The sequence below is a fragment of the Bos indicus genome, chromosome 28, assembly GCF_029378745.1.
Source record: "Bos indicus isolate NIAB-ARS_2022 breed Sahiwal x Tharparkar chromosome 28, NIAB-ARS_B.indTharparkar_mat_pri_1.0, whole genome shotgun sequence".
Classification (NCBI taxonomy): domain Eukaryota; kingdom Metazoa; phylum Chordata; class Mammalia; order Artiodactyla; family Bovidae; genus Bos; species Bos indicus.
The window spans coordinates 4,692,187-4,713,482 of NC_091787.1; the positions used below are offsets into that span (position 1 = coordinate 4,692,187).

At 47.0% G+C, this 21,296-nt stretch overlaps 1 protein-coding gene across 5 annotated transcripts in view; it reads left to right on the top strand.

Annotated features, from left to right (window-relative positions):
- DISC1 (DISC1 scaffold protein) overlaps positions 1-21,296 on the top strand; it is a 427,730-nt gene that overhangs the window by 89,988 nt on the left and 316,446 nt on the right. For all 5 annotated transcript variants that reach the window (XR_011564628.1, XM_070781908.1, XM_070781909.1 and 2 more), the window contains exon 3: positions 7,786-7,855. Coding sequence is in view for 4 of the 5 variants with exons in the window: in XM_070781908.1 (XP_070638009.1) it covers positions 7,786-7,855 (70 nt within the window). In the remaining variant the exon portion in view is untranslated. The remainder of the gene's footprint in view (positions 1-7,785; positions 7,856-21,296) is intronic.

Consider the following 21,296-nt stretch of genomic DNA (forward strand, 5'->3'; position numbering starts at 1 on the left):
TTTTTTTAATTTGATATGCAGTTTTTTGTTTATTTTTACTGAAGTGCAGTTAATTTACAATGCTGTGTTAGTTTCAGATGTACAGCAAAGTGATTCAGTTAAAAATTTTTTTTTAATGCCATGCTTTTCCCACGTTTGATTTGTTTTTTGTTGGTGAGGTCACTGTTTAAGCTAGTTCCCAAGCACAGGACTGGCAGTGCTGTCTGGTACTTGTAAGCACAAGAAGGCTGCCATGTGCCTAAGTGGAGAAAGTACATGTGTTAGATGAGCCTCTTTCAGGTGTGAGTTGTGAGCTGAATGTTAATGAAGCAGAGATAAATATTAAATACAGCATCTTTAAGGGCTTCCCAGGTGGCGCTTGTGGTAAAGAACCTGCCTGCCAATGCAGGAGACATAAGAGATTTGTGTTTGATCCCTGGGTCAGAAAGATCCCCTGGAAGAGGGCATGGCAACCCACTCCAGTATTCTTGCCTGGAGAATCCCATGGACAGAGGAGCCTGGCAGGCTGTGGTCCATAGGGTCACAAAGAACCAGATACAACTGAAGCTACTTAGCACACACAGACAGGATCTTTAAACTGAAACACACACAAAACAAGGTTATATATTGATCAGTTGATAAAAATATTGTGACCTAACCCTATTTTCCCCCTGGAAACAGTGGTTCAGTATTTGCTAACTGAGATTTCCCAGTGATTCTATGGAACTTAACGACCACATATGAGACTCGACTGTGTATTTTATACTGTTTAGAAATAGCCATTCAGGGACGTTACCAGGGGTTGGGAAAAAAATGCTTATTCCTTGGAAGAAAAGCTATGACAAACTTTGACAGCAGATTAAAAGCAGAGACATTACTTTATGACAAAGGTCCGTCTAGTCAAAGCTATAATTTTTCCAGTAGTCATGTATGGATGTGAGAAGTGAAGTCAAGTCGCTCAGTCATGTCTGACTCTTTGTGACCCCATGGACTGTAGCCTACCAGGCTCCTCTGTCCATGGATTTTCCAGGCAATAGTACTGGAGTGGATTGCCATTTCCTTCTCCAGTGGATCTTCCCGACCCAGGGATGGAACCCAGGTCTCCCACATTGTAGACAGATGCTTTACTGTCTGAGCCACCAGGGAAGTCCATTATGGATGTGAGAGTTGGACCATAAAGAAAGCTGAGCACTGAAGAATTGATGGCTTTGGACTGTGGTGTTGGAGAAGACTCTTTAGAGTCCCTTGGACTGCATGGAGATGTAACCAGTCAATCCTAAAGGAAATCAGTCCTGAATACTCGTTGGAAGGACTGATGCTGAAGCTGAAGCTCCAATACTTCAGCCACCTGATGCAAAGAACTGACTCATTTGAAAAGACCCTGATGCTGGGAAAGATTGAAGGCAGGGGAAGAAGGGGACGACTAGAGGATAAGATGGTTGGATGGCATCTCTGACTCACTGGACATGAGTTTGAGTAAACTCTGGGCGTTGGTGATGGACAGGGAAGCCTGGCATGCTGCAGTCCATGGGGTCGCAGAGTCAAACATGACTGAGCAAGAACTGAACTGAGAAAATTGTGGTGAAAGGAAATGCTAGCTGGGGTGCAGAGGAGGGAAGTAAGTGGGAGGACCCTGAGTGCTGGGTCCCACCTGAGGTTGTGGGGCTAGAGGAAAAGGAGACAAAGGGCCTGCCTCACATGGGTGGTGTGGCTGGATAAGACATGCCCATTAGTGGCTGTGTTTCCAGCCAAGATGGACATTCAGACATATCGCAGGGCAGCAACTCAGGGTCCTACAGGGATAGTTGGATGAGGGGGTAAAGCGAGGTGGGCTCTGGCTGCAATTTTTTCTTTGACCTTTCCTGTGGTTCTTTTGCATCAACTCATGTGGTTGTGGTGATGCTATAACTTCACATGGCAATTGAGCTGGGCATTCAGCCTGTCTTCCTATCCCTACTATTTAAGACTAAGTAAGTAAGTAAGTGAAGTCGCTCAGTCGTGTCCGACTCTTTGTGACCCCAGGAACTATAGCCTACCAGGATTCTCTGTCCAAGGGATTTTCCAGGCAAGAGTACTGGAGTGGGTTGCCATTTCCTTCTCCAGGGGGTCTTCCTAAACCAGGGATCGAACCTGGGTCTCCCACATTGTAGGCAGACACTTTACCGTCTGAGCCACAAGGGAAGCCCATTTTAAGATTAAGTTCCTGATAAAATATGCACTTGTCATGTGGACCAGCTCAAGGAATAAATGTGATTGATCATTCATTCATTCTGTCATTAACTTGGAAATCACGTGCCTACTGCTAAGAGTGCGCCTCATGACTGGCGTGGAGGCTGTGTTGGTTGGAGTAGGTTAGTAACAGACAGCAGCGTGATATGAGAGGCTTCACATAACACAGCTGTGTTTCTAGCCTACGAGTCGTGTTCCACAGGGGTGGCTGGGGGCCCTGCTCCACCCCTGAGTGCAGGGACTGGTGTGGTGTTGAGTGGTGTGGTGTGGTGTGGTGACCACTCAGGTCACAGTCCCTGAGACGAGGAGGAGAAGGCTGAGGGATCCACAAAAGCAATTCAGAGCACAAGCCACCTCTGTCTCCTCCACACACACCCCGTGAAGCAGAACAAGGATGGGAGGGCAGTATAACGCCTCCATGAGCCCAGAGCAGTGAAGAACCAAATCAGGGTGAGCGCTGTCGTTTTCTACATGGATACAAAGAGACTCTTGCACACTAGATGCTCTAGGTTGGATGGAGTGCTCAGACACTACACCACACCGCACCACACCACATCACATGACACAACACCACATCACACACACCACACCACACCCCAACATGACTCCACAACACACCACACCACACCACACCACACCACATGACACCACCCACACCATACCACGCAACACCACACCACATGACACCACCCATACCACAATACCACCACCCACACCACATGACACCACCCACACCATACCACACAACACCACACCACATGACACCACCCACACCACAAAAACCCTACCACACCACACCACATGACACCACACCATACCACATGACACCACACCACACAATACCCCACCATACCCCACCACACCCCACCACACCATACAACACCCCACAGCACCACACCACACCACATGACACCATACCACACAATACCCCACCACACCCCACCATACCCCACCACACCATACCACACCACATGATACCACACCACACCATTCACATCCCACCACACCCCACCCCACCACACCACACCACACTACACCATACAATACCATATCACATGATACCACACCACACCACACCATACCACACCACACCACACCACACCACACCACACCACACCACACGACACGACACGACACCACACCACACAACACCACACCACATGACACCACCCACACCACAGAACACCACCCACACCACACAATACCACACCACATCACATGACACAATACCACATCACACACACCACACCACACCACACCCCAACATGACTCCACACCACACCACACCACACGACACTACACCACATAATACCACATCACACGATACCACACCACACCACACCACACCACATGACACCACCCACACCACACCACACCACACCACATCACATGACACAATACCACATCACACACACCACACCACACCACACCCCAACATGACTCCACACCACACCACACCACACGACACTACACCACATAATACCACATCACACGATACCACACCACACCACACCACACCACACCACATGACACCACCCACACCACACCACACCACACCACATCACATGACACAATACCACATCACACACACCACACCACACCACACCCCAACATGACTCCACACCACACCACACCACACGACACTACACCACATAATACCACATCACACGATACCACACCACACCACACCACACCACATGACACCACCCACACCACACCACACCACACCACATCACATGACACAATACCACATCACACACACCACACCACACCACACCCCAACATGACTCCACACCACATCACACCACACGACACCACACCACACCACACGACACTACACCACATAATACCACATCACACGATACCACACCACACCACACCACACCACATGACACCACCCACACCACACCACACCACACCACACCACATCACATGACACAATACCACATCACACGACACAATACCACATCACACACACCACACCACACCACACCCCAACATGACTCCACACCACACCACACCACACGACACTACAGCACATAATACCACATCACATGATACCACACCACACCACACCATACCACATAACACCACACCACACAATACCCCACCACACCACACCACACCCCACTACATCCCACCACACCACACCACACAACACCTCACAACACCACACCACACCACATGACACCATATCACACAACACCCCACCACACCACACCACACACACCACAAGACACCACCCATACCACACACCACCACCCACACCACACCACACCACATGACACCACACCACGCCATTCACATCCCACCACACCCCACCACACCACACCACACAACACCTCACAACACCACACCACACCACATGACACCATATCACACAACACCCCACCACACCACACCACACACCACACCACAAGACACCACCCACACCACACAACACCACCCACACCACACCACATGATACCACACCACACCATTCACATCCCATCACACCCCACCACACCACACCACACCATATGGCACCACACCACACTACACCACATGACACCACACCACACCACACTACACCACATGACACCACACCACACCACACACCACCACATGACACCACACCACACAACACTACACCACATGACACCACCCACACCATACAACACAACCCACACCACACCACAACACACCACATACACCACACACCACCACATGACACCACACCACACGACACCACACCACATGACACCACTCACACCACTCAACACAACCGACACCACACCACACCACATGACACCACACCACACAATACCCCACCCCACCACACCACACCACACCACACCACATGACACCATACCACACCACACCCCACCAAACCCCACCACACTACACCACACCACACAACACCACACCACATGACACCACCCACACCACACAACACCACCCATACCACCAACACCACACCACACCTCTCACACCACACCACCCACACCACACCACACTACATCACACCACACCACACCACATGACACACCACACCACTCACACCACTCACATCACACCACACCACATGACATCACACCACACCACTCACATCACACCACAGCACACCACACCACACCATACCACACGACACAACACCACACCACACCACACCACACCATACCACATGGCACCACACCACAACACATGACACAACAATAGCTGTTGCCTGGTGTGATAGGTACTAAGAAAACTTGCAGCTCCATCCTCCTGTGGCTCACACCAAAAACTTAGCATCCTCCTGGCTTTGTCATCCCAAAGAAAGTGAAGTGAAAATGAAGTCGCTCAGTCGTGTCTGACTCTTTGCGACCCAATGGACTGTAGCCTACCAGGCTCCTCCCTCCATGGGATTCTCCAGGCAAGAGTACTGGAGTGGGGTACCATTTCCTTCTCCAGGGGATCTTCCAGACCCAGGGATTGAACCTGGGTCTCCCGCATTCCAGGCAGACGCTTTAACCTCTGAGCCACCAGGGAAGCCCTTGTTATCCCAACACAGGATCTATTGGTGAAATCTGGTGGTTCTGTCTTCCACCAACTGTCTTCTGAGTATGTCCACAATCACATCACTTCTCCCCATCTTCACTGCTCCTGCTAGAATCCAGGCTACCACCATCTCCTCTCCTTCCTGGGTTATTTCCATGCCCTCCTCCCTGGCCACCTGACTTCTGCCCTTACCCACAGCTGTCAAGAGGAAACATCAGACATATATTGAATCATGAATTCTGTTACTCAGAGTCCCCCAGTAGCTTCCCAAGCCCTCCAGAGTGAAATCAGAACTTATTTTGACCACACCCATGCAGCATGTGGGATCTTAGTTGTCTGACCAGGAATCGAACCTGTGCCCTCGACAGTGGAAGGCTAAGTCTTAACCACTGGACTGCCAGAGAAGTCCCGGAAATCAGAACTCTTAAATGTCTTCATCCTATGTGCCTCATGACCTTTCTGACCTCCTGTGCTACAGTTTCCCCCTTTAACCAAGACTCTTTAGGCATGGCTGGCTCCTGTTAACTCTACGGTGCCTGGGGAGTTGCTGCCTGCAGCCTCTGTGGCAGTTGTGCTTTCTGCTGGAACATATGTCTCCCAGAGAGCTTCAGGGTAGGGATTCTCCAGACAAGAGTACTGGAGTGGGTTGCCATTTCCTTCTCCAGGGGATTTTCTTGACCCAGGGATCGAACCCGTGTCTCCTGCATTGGCAAGTGGGTTCTTTACCACTGAGCCACCAGGGAAGCCCTACCACTCATATATCTTTGCTCAAATATCATCTTCTCAATGAGATATTACTTAAAACTTCAATCCAACTGTCTACCAGCCTTCCTGGCCCCCTTTACATGGTTCTGCTGTTTTCCTCTGTCCTAGCACTAATCCTTTTCTAAGGCCTTGTAAAACTTACTTATTATGTTTTTGTCTTACACAAAATTGATAAGGCTAGAGGGCTAAGAATTTTGTGCTGTATCTGCGACCCCTCAAACAGGGCCTGACACTTAAGAGCGAATATTTGAAAAATGGTTCAGATCATGAGTAAGTACAAGCACAGGTGAGGCTGTCAATAGAGAGGCAGGACATCTAACGTGGACTGGAGGGGGTGATGCCTGAAAGATGTGTGGAAGGAGAGGAAGGTATAAGCTGGCAAAGGATGGCAGGAAGCTGGTTTCCAGGGAGAAAGATTAAATCCATTTATCAATGGGCCAAGAATATCCCTTCAGAAAATCCCAGAGCTTCCTGTTGAGAAGAGAAATAATGAGAAATGAATGTGTTGGTAATTCTCAGACAAGTGATGGGATCATTGAGTCTTGTTCTCATGCTCAATTGCTAAGTCATGTCTGATTCTTTGTGACCCCATGGACTGTAGCCCTTCAGTCTCCTCTGTCCATGGGATTCTCTAAGCACGAATACTGGAGTGGGTTGCCATTTCCTTCTTCAGGGGATCTTCTTGATTCAGGGATCGAACCCACATCTCCTGCATCTCCTGCATGTCAGGCAGATTCTTTACTGCTGCGCCACTAGGGAAGACCATCCTTGAGTCTACATGTGGATTAAATAAGACAGTGCCCATTTCTATAATGGAAAGATCCTTAGGACTTCTTTGATGAAGTCTTTCATTCTCAGGACAGCCTGCTGAGTTGAAGTTCATTGTTTTCTTTTCCTGTTTCTCCTCTAATGTTGGTGTGTTTGTTTTCATAAATTTAACATGATGCTTTTGAACAGAAAACATTTGGTCAGGTCAGGAAATTTGTATTCCTTTTTATTATGCATTTTTCACACAGATAAGGGTACAGTGTGATGTTTTTGTTTAAAAATGACATTCCAACTCTTTTTTTTGGTTTTATGCTCAAATTACGCTTTTTCTTTATGTAACTTTTTTTTGGAGAAATGAATGCATATGGCATTGGAAAAATGTACATTTGTGGTTCTTTTTTTAAAGGAGAATAGTGTGGTTCAGCTTCAAAATAGTTTCTAAGTGTTCTTAACTGTAACAAAATTAGTTTGTGTGAACAAGATTGTAATTCAGTTTTCATTTTTTCCCCTTTCAAACCAACATAGGTAAAATCCTTGAGATTAAAGCTTCAGAAACTTCAAGATAAAGCGATTGAAGAAGATGATTATGATAAGGGTGAGTTTTGCCTTGTTTATTGATTCTTTCTTCTCTTCCCAGAATGTGGAATTTCACTTTCCCTCCGTATTCACCTGTATCCTCCACACTGCAAATGAATTGTGTAATCTGTTCCTGGATCACCTGCACTAAGTACAGTTGACTATTTTACAGCACTGTTGTTTTCTGAGTTTCAAAGCAGTTTGGGAGGAATAATCCTTTGGGTCATAAGTATAACCTTACTGATTTTCCAGAAGCACTCTGAGTAGTTGTACAATAAGAGTTATATTAAGTCATCATCTACCTATCTAAGGTGTGATGTTGTTGTTGTTGTTTAGTTGCTAAGTTGTGTCTGACTCTTTGCAATCCCATGGACTGTAGCCCACCAGGCTCCTCTGTCCATGGGATTCTCCAGGCAAGAATACTGGAGTGGGTTGCCATTCCCTCTCCAGAGGATCTTCCTGACCTGGGGACTGAACCCACATCTCCTGCATTGGCCAGTGGATTCTTTATCACTGAGCTCAGGGAAGCTCCAATTTGTGATGTAGCTATACTTTATTCACTCATCAGGAAATATTGGTGAACACCTACCATGTGGCCAGCACTGTGGCAGGAATAGGAGAGTAAGAGAATACAGTTTCTGGCCTTGGGATGCCTGTGAGTATGAGCCCTTGTGGAGCTTTCTGACTTCACATGCTTGGGGACCAGGTGTAGGAGTTGGGATGAGCTTAAGGGATGATGCCAGACTCTGTGAGTGGGCTCAGATGTATTGAATTCCCATGTGCTGCTGCTACTGCTAAGTCGCTTCAGTTGTGTCCGACTCTGTGCGACCCCATGGACTGCAGCCCACCAGGCTCCCCCATCCCTGGGATTCTCCAGGCAAGAACACCGGAGTGGGTTGCCATTTCCTTCTCCAATGCATGAAAGTGAAAAGTGAAAGTGAAGTTGTTCAGTCGTGTCTGACTTAGCGACCCCATGGACTGCAGCCTACCAGGCTCCTCCGTCCATGGGGTTTTCCAGGCAAGAGTACTGGAGTGGGGTGCCATTGCCTTCTCCAGAATTCCCATGTAGATGGCTTGAAATAGTCAAGCTGGAAAGAAGTCATGACATGAAGATGGAAGAGTTGGTTAGAAGCAAAAAAAAAACCCAAAGCAGAGTGAGGCACCCAAATAGGAGTCAGGCCAAAGTGGACAAGGGTATCATGGCTGCCAAGTGGACACTGGGTTGACTTCTTTGACACTGACTGTCAAAGAAAGGTTTCAGGTATAGCTGGATTGGGAAGGATCTTAAGGACGTGGGTATCAGTTGTAAGATCTGACACTCATTTCTGCTGGGTCTGGGGGATAAGAGAGGGCCTTAGAGGACTTCTTGTTCCACCAGGCACTGATGACCTTGAGAACTATGCTGGTGATAACCAAGCTTAGCACAGCAAGGATTGGCCTGGAGATATTTTAGATTTAAGGCTCCCCTGGAAGCTGGTTAGCCCTGAGGCTTGGTCTTCAACCTCATGGGGCCATATTCTGGTTTACCAGACAGTACATCACTGACCACTAGGAACTGGTGCTACAGGAATGGGGCAAGTGACTCCCAAAAGGAGGGTGCAAATCCTATTCTAGGAAACACATGGAGCAGAGCTGACACTGTCTGGTGTCCTTGTTCACCATTGGCTTTGGGAGGAAGGAGAGGAATTTGGGGATGGAGCTCTTTAAACTCTGCCACTCCGCTTTGACAGGACATTTTGATTTCAGAATGATGCCTGGCGGAGGATGATGTAGGTGAAAGAGGAGCAGATGAGCTATTCCCAGACCCAGGTGTCCCTGGGGGCTTTTGTCAGTGGGAGACACCTAGGTTTTGAGGCTCCCACTATGGCACGGGTTTTATTTTCTCTTCCAAGGGCTGTGCCTAGGTTCCTTTGACAACACAGCTCTCTCTGTAACACACAAAGCTTCAGACACAGGTGAAAAACCACACCCTCTTTTTCTGATCAAGAAAAACCTCAACTTTTCTGGATGCGGTGCTCTCAATGGGCTTCATTAAATGAAGGCCTCACTTGTTTAGTCCTTTCTCCAGATGTCTCTGAAATACCTCAGGGGAAAAGTTGAATAGGACACACCTCACAGGGAGGCTGAAAGAATAAAGGTGACTTTATTCAGTGTTTCTGCCTGTTTATGTTCCTTGTTTGTATGTCGCTGTCCACTGAAGATGTTTGGGGGTGGGCCAGCATTCTGTGCTTCCTCAAGCCCTCCAGGTGATGGAGGTGCATGCTGATGCCTGGGAAAACACGGTGCAGGACTTTCTTCTGTGGAAAACCAGGCCTGTGCTACAGTGGTGGCAGCTGAGTCTAGCCAGTGAGGCTCTCAGTCCATGGCCCATGCCCCTCCTGGTGAAGATGACTGGGCTCTGAGCGGTGAGTAGGATACACTGGAAGGGCAAAGAACTGGAACAGCCACCATTGCTTATGAGCCACCACCCCAGAGTCTGATTGCCTCGAAAGATTTGAAACGGCTCTATTATCTAACGGCTTCCTTGGTTGCTCAGTGGTAGAGAATCTGCCTACAATGCAGGAGATGGGGGTTCGATCCCTGGGTCAGGAAGATGCCCTGGAGGAGGGTATGGCACCCACTCTGGTATTCTTGCCTGGAGAATCCCATGGACAGATGATATTGGCAGGCTACAGTCCATGAGGTTGCAAAGAGTTGGACATGACTGAAGCCACTTAGCTTGTGTGTGTTTGTTGTGTGTGTGTGCATGTGTGTGTGGCTGTGAAGTAATTCAGTCATGTCTGACTCTTTGTGACCCCATTGACAGTAACCCACCAGGCCCCTCTGTCCATGGAATTCTCCAGGCAAGAATACTGGAGTGGGTTGCCATTTTCTTCTCCAGAGGATCTTCCCAACCCAGGGATTGAACCTGGGTCTCCCCTATTGCAGGCAGACCCTTTACCAACTGAGCCACCAGGGAAGACCGTGTGTGTGTGTGTGTGTGTGTATGTGTGTGTGTGCGCTAAGTAGCTTCAGTTATGTCTGACTCTTTGTCACCCTATGGGCTGCAGCCTGCCAGGCTCCTCTATCCATGGGATTCTCCAGGCAAGAATACTGGAGTGGGTTGTCATGCCCTCCTCAAGGGGGTCATCCTGACCCAGGGATCAAACCTGTTTCTCATGGTCTTCTGCATTGGCAGGTGGGCTTTTCCCTGGTGGCTCAGCTGGTAAAGAATCCGCCTGCAATGTGGGAGACCTGGGTTTGGTCTCTGGGTTGGGAAGATCCCCTGGAGAAGGGAAAGGCTACCCACTCCAGTATTCTGGCCTGGAGAATTCCATGGACTGTATAGTCCATGGAGTTGCAAGGAGTCGGACATGACTGAGTGACTTTTACTTTCACTTTTCTTTACCACTAGCGCCACCTGGGAAGCCCTTAGCACATAGCACATAGCATCTGAAATGGATCTCTGCAGGGCCCAGAGCATGGACTGGCACATAGCAGGTGATGAATAAATTGTCATAAATTATTTGCCATTCAGAAAACTAAGATCGTGGCATCTGGTCCCATCACTTCATGGCAAATATATGGGGAAACAGTGGAAACAGTGATAGACTTTATTTTCTTGGGCTCCAAAGTCACTGCAGATGGTGACTGCAGCCATGAAATTAAAAGGTGCTTGCTCCTTGGAAGAAAAGTTATGACCAACCTAGACAACATATTCAAAAGCAGAAACATTACTTTGCCAACAAAGGTCCATCTAGTTAAGGTTATGGTTTTTCCAGTAGTCATGTATGGATGTGAGAGTTGGACTGTAAAGAAAGCTGAGCACTGAAGAATTGATGCTTTTGAACTGTGGTGTTGGAGAAGACTCTTGAGAGTCCCTTGGATTGCAAGGAGATCCAACCAGTCAATCCTAAAGGAAATCAGTCCTGAATATTCATTGGAAGGACTGATGCTGAAGCTGAAACTCCAATACTTTGGTCACCTGATGTGAAGAACTGACTCATTTGAAAAGACCCTGATGCTGGGAAAGATTGAAGGCAGGAGGAGAAGGGGATGACAGAAGATGAGATGGTTGGATGACATCACTGACTCAATGGGCGTGAGTCTGAGTAAACTCTGGGAGTTGGTGATGGACAGGGAGACCTGGCGTGCTGCAGTCCATGGGGTCCGAAAAAGTCAGACATGACTGAACGACTGAACTGAACTGAATTGAACTGAACTGAAACTAATTGCTGAGTAACTAGGGAAATTGAGGTGGAGAGTTTGTGGTCATGAAATGTGTTGACATAATAGTTGAATAAATCTTCCTTTCTCATCTATGATAGTTTATCCTGAGTTGCTGCTAAGTCTGCTAAGTCGCTTCAGTCGTCTCAGACTCTGTGTGACCCCAGAGACGGCAGCCCACCAGGCTCCCCTGTCCCTGGGATTCTCCAGGCAAGAACACTGGAGTGGGTTGCCATTTCCTTCTCCAACACATGGAAGTGAAAAGTGAAAGTGAAGTTGCTCAGTTGTGTCCGACTCCTAGAGACCCCATGGACTGCAACTCACCAGGCTCCTCCGCCCATGGGATTTGCCAGGCAAGAGCACTGGAGTGGGGTGCCATTTATCCTGAGTTACTAATAAACATTTTCAGAGTTGCTGAGATGTCCTTGCCACTCAGTGTTTAGTCCGTGTGGACTGCGTCCTTGTTCTGAGAGGAGCTGCTCTGCAGCTGTGCTCTGTCTCTGGGGAATGGGTCTGCTGATGTCCACAAGGTTTGCCAGGAGCACGTAGAGGGTGACCTTATCCCCCTTGGTTTTGTTTTGGTTATTTGCTTTTCTCTCTTTCTTTCTAGTTTCACTTGTGAAAACAACTTTGTATTCCAGACAAATGAGCCATGAGCACAGAATAGAAAGCTCCGTGTTTTGTTATCTCATTAATGTGCTGACAGATTTACCTGCGGATGCCCAGTGAGGAACCTCCTCAGATCTCTAATGACATCTCTCCCTCGCTAGGGAAGGAAGGTTACTATATCCTCATATTCTTGCAGAAAGCTGGGAGGACTGAGGTGAAAAAGGTGTTGCTCTTTGGTATTTTCTAGGGGTCTCTCTCCTAGAGACTCCACGTGCTCCTTGGTTTCCTCACTTGACCGCTTGTCCCAGGTCAGCTGAGGGGCGAGGCTGAGACCTGGGAGTCCCACGGGGGAGACCCTGCCATCCAGGGACTGGGGGTGAGAGGCCCGGGTCTGCGACGTGCTGGGAGGGAGAAAAGGAGAGGGTGGGCCACGGTGTTCGACATGGTTACTGTCCTAGTGGTTCCTGTGTGGATTTGTGGCCTCTAACATCCCCTGGCCACGCGTGTCCACTGGTGATGACGTCACACACGCATGAGGAGGCCGTGAGGTGGTGGTTTCAGCTCTTCAGTGACCCACATTGCTGTGCCACGGAGCAAGCTGGCTTTCCTGCTTGCCTAGACTTTCTTTCTTGGAGCGGAGAGTGGCCAGCACTGAATTCCTTTCTCTCTCCTTGTGTCTCAACCAGTAGTCATTGTGACAAAACTCTTGCACAGTAAAATGTGAGGCATTCAGAGAAAGATGATCCAAGCAGAGGCCAAACATGAAACCATGAAAATGGCCAGCTCTTGTCTAAACTGCCACACCTTCTTTTTTCCTGAATTCTTTCCTTAGCAAGTTTTCTCCATCCATTGTGGCTCCTTGGTGACAGTGTGCAAATCATCCAAGCTGACACCCATTTTTTCCCAGGGGCCCACTCTAAACATCCACCCCTGGCTTCTGGAATCTAATGCATTCTTGTCTTGGAACTACAAATGTGACTGAGCATGGTGAAAACCCACGGGTTCCTTTTCACTGCATTTCATTTGAGTCTAGAAAGCAAAAAACAAGACTGAGTAGAATCTGCTCATTTTTATATCCATAGGACAGAAGAGTCAACGGGAGGTGGGCCCCATTCTGGCTACCCCAGAACAAAAATGTGATTCTTGGAAGCCTGTACTGTTTCATGTTCTGACTTGGAAAGAGCTACACTGAACCCCAGGGCTTCTCAAGAGATTCGGTTTTCCCTGGGTCAGGAAGATCCCCTGGTGGAGGGCATGGCAGTCCACTCTAGTATTCTTGCCTGGAGAATCCCTTGGACAGAGACTGGTGGGCTACAGTCCACAGGGTCACACAGAGTCACACGACTGAAGCAACTTAGCATGCACCCTGAACCCCAGTGTGAATGTGGGTGCAGCTTCTGTCTGCAGCCCCCTGCCCACACCCTTGCCTCCTCTCCCTGCATCCCAGTCTGGAAACAGCATCCTTCTGACCCATTATGCAGAGGGCTTGCCCCCTGTGGCCCTTGAGTGTCTCCCCTGGTCCTGGGATAGTGAGGCTTCCATTAAAAAGCACAAAAACATAAGCTCAAATCTCAAGTAGGTGTTACTCGACTGACTGCATCCTTGTGTGCTTTGAGCTCAGTTGCTCAGTTGTGTCCAACTCTTTGCGACCCCATGCTGGCCAAGCTCCTCTGTCCATGGAACTTTTTAGGCAAGAACACTGGAGCAGGATGCCATTTCCTGCTTCAAGGGATCTTCCTGACCAAGGGATTGAACCCACATCTCTTGCGTCTCATGTATCGGTAGGCGGATTCTTTATGGCTGAGCCATCAGGAGACTGCATCCTTTGCACTCATGAAAAATGCCAGTGCACGAACCAGCCAAGTCACCATCAGCTGGGATCCTGGCCAGTTCCCAGGAGGCACTGTCACCACCCCCTTTCTTGGGCGAGGCCCTGGGTGCTGCTCAGAGAGGACATGTACTTCGACCTGGCAGGATCCAGAGCATCTTGCATCCCAATGTGGAAAACAGCTTTGTAGCGGTTGTGGGGGACAAAACCCAGCTAGGAAGGTTGTGGATTCTGGCAACTCATGTATATGACCACTGGGGGAGGAGCAAATGAGGGCTTCTTGCTGGGGATGCATCAGGAAAATGGTCCATGATCTTATCTAGAAACATTAGGCTGTTAGGAAATGAGCATTGATTTAGTGTTAATCTTCAGCATCATTCTCACAAGAGTGGAAGTTCGTGTGTCTGCCTCCTATTTTAGGTAAAAACTGAAAAAGTGGGAGATAAGTGATACATATAGACAAATGCTGCAGAAAAAGAATATGTGTAAAATGCCATTTACTTCCCTTGATTACATTGTCTCAGGTTCTGTTCCTGTTTATAGGAGAGTTTCTGATTCTGTGAACTAAGGGCAGAGCTCTCAGCTGATGGCGGCTTTCAGCATCACTGTTTGTGTTTGCAGGTTTGTGTGCTGGCTTTTTTCAGTGTGCCTAGGGCACACTCAGCTATGTAACACCTACTTGGGATTGGAGCTTTGTGCACAGACCTGGAGGGTTTGTCTGCATGGGATATGCATCCCTTTCATTTGTAGCAGATTAAAACATATATTTCAGCATGATACCTTTTCTCCCCCGTGTTCCAGCTGGGTGTCTTGGTGTTAAGTGTGGAATATTAACCCCCTGCCCCCACCGTCACTCTGGGGGTAGAAGCTCAGGGGAGAGAATGTCCCTCTTCGTGGCCACGTCATGGCTTCCCAGGTGGCTTCTGCTTTGCTTCGCTGATTGTGAGGAAATTGGTCTGCCCTTCAAGGACCGCATGAGGTGTGGCCACAGCCATTACTCATGATGGAACCTGACAGCTCCAAGTTTTTATATGCTTCTGAGTACAAAACACCAAGACAAACAAAAAAATCTTTTTTTCCCCCAGCTCTTCTCCCTGATTAGTTGGAACTTGGTCACACTTTCCTACCCACTGAACTGCAGCACTTTTTATTTTATATTTTGGGTCAATAGGTCTTAAAAAAATAATTTATTTATTGTAATTGAAGGATAATTACTTTACAATATTGTGATAGTTTTTGCCATACATTGACCTGAATCAGCCAGGGTGCACATGTGTCCCCCCATCCTGAACCCCCCTCGCACCTCCCTCCCCACGCCATCCCTCTAGGTTGTCCCAGAGCACTGACTGTGAGTGCCTGGCTTCATCCATCAAACTTGCACTGGTCATATGTTTTACATGTGATAATATGCATGTTTCAATGCTGTTCTCTCAAAACATCCCACCCTTGCCTTCTCCCACATAGTCAGTCCAAAAGTCTGTTCTTTACATCTGTGTCTCTTTTGCTGCCCTGCATGTAGGATCGTCATTACCATCTTTCTAAATTCTCTATATGTGTAATATAGAGTATTAGTGTTTCTCTTTCTGACTTACTTCACTCTGTATAATAGGCTCCAGTTTCATCCACCTCTTTAGAACTGACTGAAATGTGTCCCTTTTTATAGCCGAGTAATATTCCTTTGTGTATATGTACCACAGCTTGCTTATCCATTAAGCTGCTGATGGATATCTAGATTGCTTCCATGTCATGGCAATTGTAAATAGTACAGCACTTTTTAAACTGGTATTAGTAGGTGGTTGTGTAGTAACAGTAACAGTAAGCATGTCTTGATTTCTTTGTGTATCTGCCTGAGACTCACTCCCCTGGATAGGCATTCCAGACTTTAGAAATGTCAACAACTTTACCTTCTCAAGTGAAATAGAAATTTCAATTGTTTTCAAGGGGCATTTACCCTCTGTCTGCAGACTGAGACATAGCAAACACACCTAGAAGGGATGTGTCTGTGCCTGGGGGCAAAAGCCGGAACAGGACTGAATCTTCCCACTACAATCATTTCAGGTCCAACCTATCTCTGTTTTAAGCACAAATGGTTGACTTTCCTTTAATAGGAGGAATGTGCTAATCACTCAGGCTGCTATAGCAAAGCACAATAAGAATGGATGGCTTAAACAAGAGACACCGATTTCTCGTAGCTGGAGGCTGGAAGTCCAAGATCACGGTGTCAGCAGGGTTGGTTGTTTCTGAGAGCACTTGTTGGTGTGTAGATGCTGTCTTCTGCCTGGGTCCTCACATGGCCTTCTGTCTGTGTGTGTCTGTGTCCTAATCTTTCTCTTCTAAGGACGCCAGTCTTGTTGGATTAAGGTGCACCCTAAGGACTTCATTTTATGTAAGAACTCCTTAAAGACTCTGTCTCTAAATGCAGCCACATTCTGAAGTCTTGGAGGATAGGATTTGGGAAGCACAATTAAACCCATAATGAGAGGCCTAATGGACTCAGAGCAGAGCTGAGTACTAAACACATCCAGGCATTTGCACAAACGTGGATACTTGTTTGACCATTCTGTGGTCATATGTAGACATTTGATAGAAAAGTTAAAAAAAAAAAAAGGCAAACTTTTGTGACTTTGAGTAAATGGGTTGACTAGTCCTTTGCCTGTCCACAAATGAACCTGGCTGTCACTGGCATCTTGTTTTGTCCGAAATGCCACAGTTAGGGGCAGAGCCTGGGTCTTAAGCTAGTACGTCATACCGTACCTTGCTGTTTCATATGAACAGCTATTTAAGGAATATTTGTCAGGTTTACCAGGCTGTGGTAAACCAACACACGTGTGAGAGGTGACCTCCCCTCAAGGAATGTTTTCTCTGAGCTTATTTGAGGTAAGCAATAATTATACAAGTAGGTAAAATTTCAGTTAACATTAGAATTGATTTTTTTTTTTTTTTTTGCATGAGAACCGTCTACTTTCAAGAGGAAGAGAACCAACTTAAACTAGTGCTAGAAGAAAAGAGGACTTACTGATGGGTGTCTGGGGTCAGGGGATCGAGGGGGTCAGGACTCTCACTTTTCTGTCTGTGGGTTGACTTGTTCTCTCAAACCACTCGTTTCACCTGGTTGCTATTGCGGTAGGCTGAAACATGGACGGCTCTAAAATAACGTGTGCGTGCATGCTTGGCCATGCATTCTTTAGCAACCCCACGGACCTTTTGCAACCCTGCCAGGCTCCTCTGTCCATGGAAGTTTCCAGGCAAGAATACTGGAATGGGTTGCTAGTTCCTCCTCCAGGGTATCTTCCCAACCCAGGGAGCGAACCCGCATCTCCTATGTCTCCTGCATTGGCAGGCAGGTTCTTTACCACTGAGACATCTGGGAAGCCGTCCTGTAAAAGGGAGGCACATCTTACTCCCTGGAATTTGTACACTTAACAGTGGTTAAAATGGCACATTTTGTTATATATATATGCATTCATGCTATCTATCTATATATATGGCTTCCCTGGTGGCTCAAAGGTTAAAGCGTCTGCCTGGAATGTGGGAGACCCGGGTTTGATCCCTGGGTCAGGAAGATCCCCTGGAGAAGGAAATGGCAACCCACTCCAGTATTCTTGCCTGAAGTATCTCATGGAGGGAGGAGCCTGGTAGGCTACAGTCCATGGGGTCGCAAAGAGTTGGACACGATTGAGTGACTTCACTTTCACTTTCATGCGTTCATGCTAAGTGGCTTCAGCTCTGTCCAACTCTGTGATCCTATGGACTATAGCCTGCCAGGCTCTATCTGTCCATGAAATTCTCCAGGCAAGAATACTGGAGTGGGTTGCCATACCTTCTACGATTTAAAAAAGTAATGTAATGTACCAAAACTGGTTGAATTGTACACTTGAAATAGGTGAATTGTATGGTATGTAGATCACACTCAATAAAACTGCTTAAGAAAAATGGTGACAACACTTACATTGCTCATGAACCTACAGCTGGTCAGGGCAAAATGGGTGGAGCTCATGTCTGCTCTGGGCATTCACTGGGCAGTTTGAAGGCTGGAGGTGGAGACCATGCTCAGTCATGTGTCTGGTGGTTGGTGCTGTCTGCTGGCGCCTGACTGGGGCCATGGCTGGAGCACTTATCTGTAGTCTTTGCTTCCTCATATGGTGATGGTATCCTGAGGGAGAGATATAGGCAAAAACAATCAATTATTAAGGATTAACCTTGGAAATCAGGTAGTGGTACTACTGCTACTACTGCTGCATTCTATTCCTTAAAAGTAGATCACCAAGTGTGACCCCCTACTCAAGCACAGAGTCATTAGACTCCATCTGTTGATGGGAGGAAGGTCTAAAGAATTTACGGGCATCTTGTTAAACCACAACAGACTGTCCTCTCTTCTCAGATTCTTTCACATTCTCTCCATGTGCAAAACATACTCATTCCCTCTCAAGACCCTTTAAAGCTCTCGTATGTTAAGGCATCAGGCTCAGACTTGATGTCCCCATTTCCACTAACTCAGATGCAGGTGCTGAGGAGGCTCCTCAGGGGTGATTTCTTGAACACAGCTTCTGGGTTACAGTTTCTCTGGATGATCTGAACACCTGTGCACTAATGAGATAGGCTGTTGGTTGGTTTTAGTCGCTAAGTCATGTCTGACTCTTGCGACCCCATGGACTGTTGCCTACCAGCCTTCTCTGCCCATGGGATTTTCCCGGCAAGAATCCTGGAGTGAGTTGCCATTTCCTTCTCCAGGGGGTCTTCCCAACCCACGAATCGAACCTGAGTCTCCTGTGTTGCAGGCAGATTCTTTACCAACTGAGCTATGAGGGAATCAACCCCTACAAACCCAACCTATGATGGTGGGATGGATAGGGTAACTGCTAAAGATACTTGTTCAAAAGGGGTAAGTGGGAGGCTTGCAGCAGCCACTGGTGCTGAGCAATTCTGAAATCCACCTGTTGTCTGTTCCTTGGTTAAGATTTAGCCCTACTGCCTAGAAATTATTTTCTACATCTCTGACCTCTGGACTCTTGGTTCTACACTCTGAATCATGCTTCCTTTTCCATAAGAAGTAGTCTGAGGGTGTAGCCTGCTTCCCACTCATACACGTTTGGGGGTCCAAATGCCTTTTTTTCATTTTGTACTTTCTCTTTAATTTTTCAACTTGGCATAATTCTTTTTAAAATGTTTTGGGTTTTATATGAATCCATTTATAATCTGCTCCATCAGACAAAAGCTATATCCACAAGTCTCTTCAAGAGAAGCCTCTTTTCTCAGGCTTCCTGTAAGGCTTGGAGGGGCAGGGGTTAACACTTTTCAGAGTCTGAAGGGGCTGTTCGACTGTTTGAAAGAGTCGGTGATGAGCCTTAAATCTCTCTGGGAAAGATTTTTAAGAAAAGGGCTTCACAGTATATAGCCTTGGCCTCATCTTTTGACCATATTTTCCTGACAGCACTCTGAATTTGATTCTTTGCCTGGAAGCTGTTTCTTAATCTTAGCATCATTTGTTATCTGGAGAAGCTAGGAATAAGAAATAATTTGAATTTCAAGCCCTATTCATCCTGGTTCCTTTATAGTGACAGTTATTTCTTTGACTTATTCTCTTTTCTTTCATTATACTATGGGGATAGAGAAGCAATTCAGGTAGTCCCTTGGAAGTTTGACTTCAAAATCTAGAAGTTGAGAGTTTTTAAATAAGAATGTTGCTAAACAGCCTTCCAGCTTCCAGTAACATTTTTATTTCTTTACTTCTTTACTTACCAATAGCCTCTTCAAGATCAATCATACTTCTCTTCAGGGCTCTTCCAACTTCCATGCAGCTCCGCAGCCCCAGATCTATGACCGCGTGTTTGATTCTTTGTTATGGCAGCACCAATGTGGCACCAAAATCTGTTCCCGGTTACCTGCTGCTATGTAACAAACAACTCCAAGTTTAGTGGCTTACCAAAATAACAACAGTCATTATGCTAAAAAATTCTATAACTTGGGGAAATCTCAGTAGAGAGAGCCCTTCTTTGCTCCATTTGACATTAACTGGGACACGTGGTCATGCTGGATTTGACATTGGGCAGTGGTGCCGGCTGTACACTGGGTCTCAGCAGGGTCTGCAGGGTCTCAGGGTCTCAGCAGGGTCTGCAGCTCATGGGGCTGCTTCAATTACTCACAATGTGGTGTTTAATGTAGGGGGAGAGAGAAGGGGCGTTGGTAGAGAGGGAGAAAGGAAGCTGAAGGGAGTTCTATCATCTTTAAAAAAAATGTTTAAATTGAAGTATAGTTGATTTTCAATGCTGTGTTACTTTGCTGCATACAGCAAAGTGATTCAGTTATATATATTTATATATATTCTTTTTCAGGTTATTTTCCATTTTAGGTTATTGTAAGACATTAAGTACAGTTCCCTATGCTGTGCACTAGATCATTCTTGTTTATTTTATATGCAGTAGTGCGCATCTATTAATCCCAAACTCCTAATTTATCCCTCACCCCACATTTCCCCTTTGGTAACTGTAAGATTGTTTTTTTTTTTTTTTTTTATGTCTGGAAGTCTATCTCTGTTTTGTAAATAAGTTCATTTACAATGAGGTATCACTTCACACTGGTCAGAATGGCCATCACCAAAATGTCTATGAATAATAAGCACTGGGGAAGGTGTGAAAAAAAGGAGCCTCCCTTCTTGGCTCCAGTATGAAAGCTTTCACAGAGAGCTTGAGTCAGGTGATGACTTCTGGGGGACCAATCGCTGCAGCTAAAGGTACGGCAGGTAGAAAAGTGTGTTTACTTGTGTCTGTGATGAGGTGAGATTGTCTGTTGTGGGAAGAATGACTGATAAATAATCAGC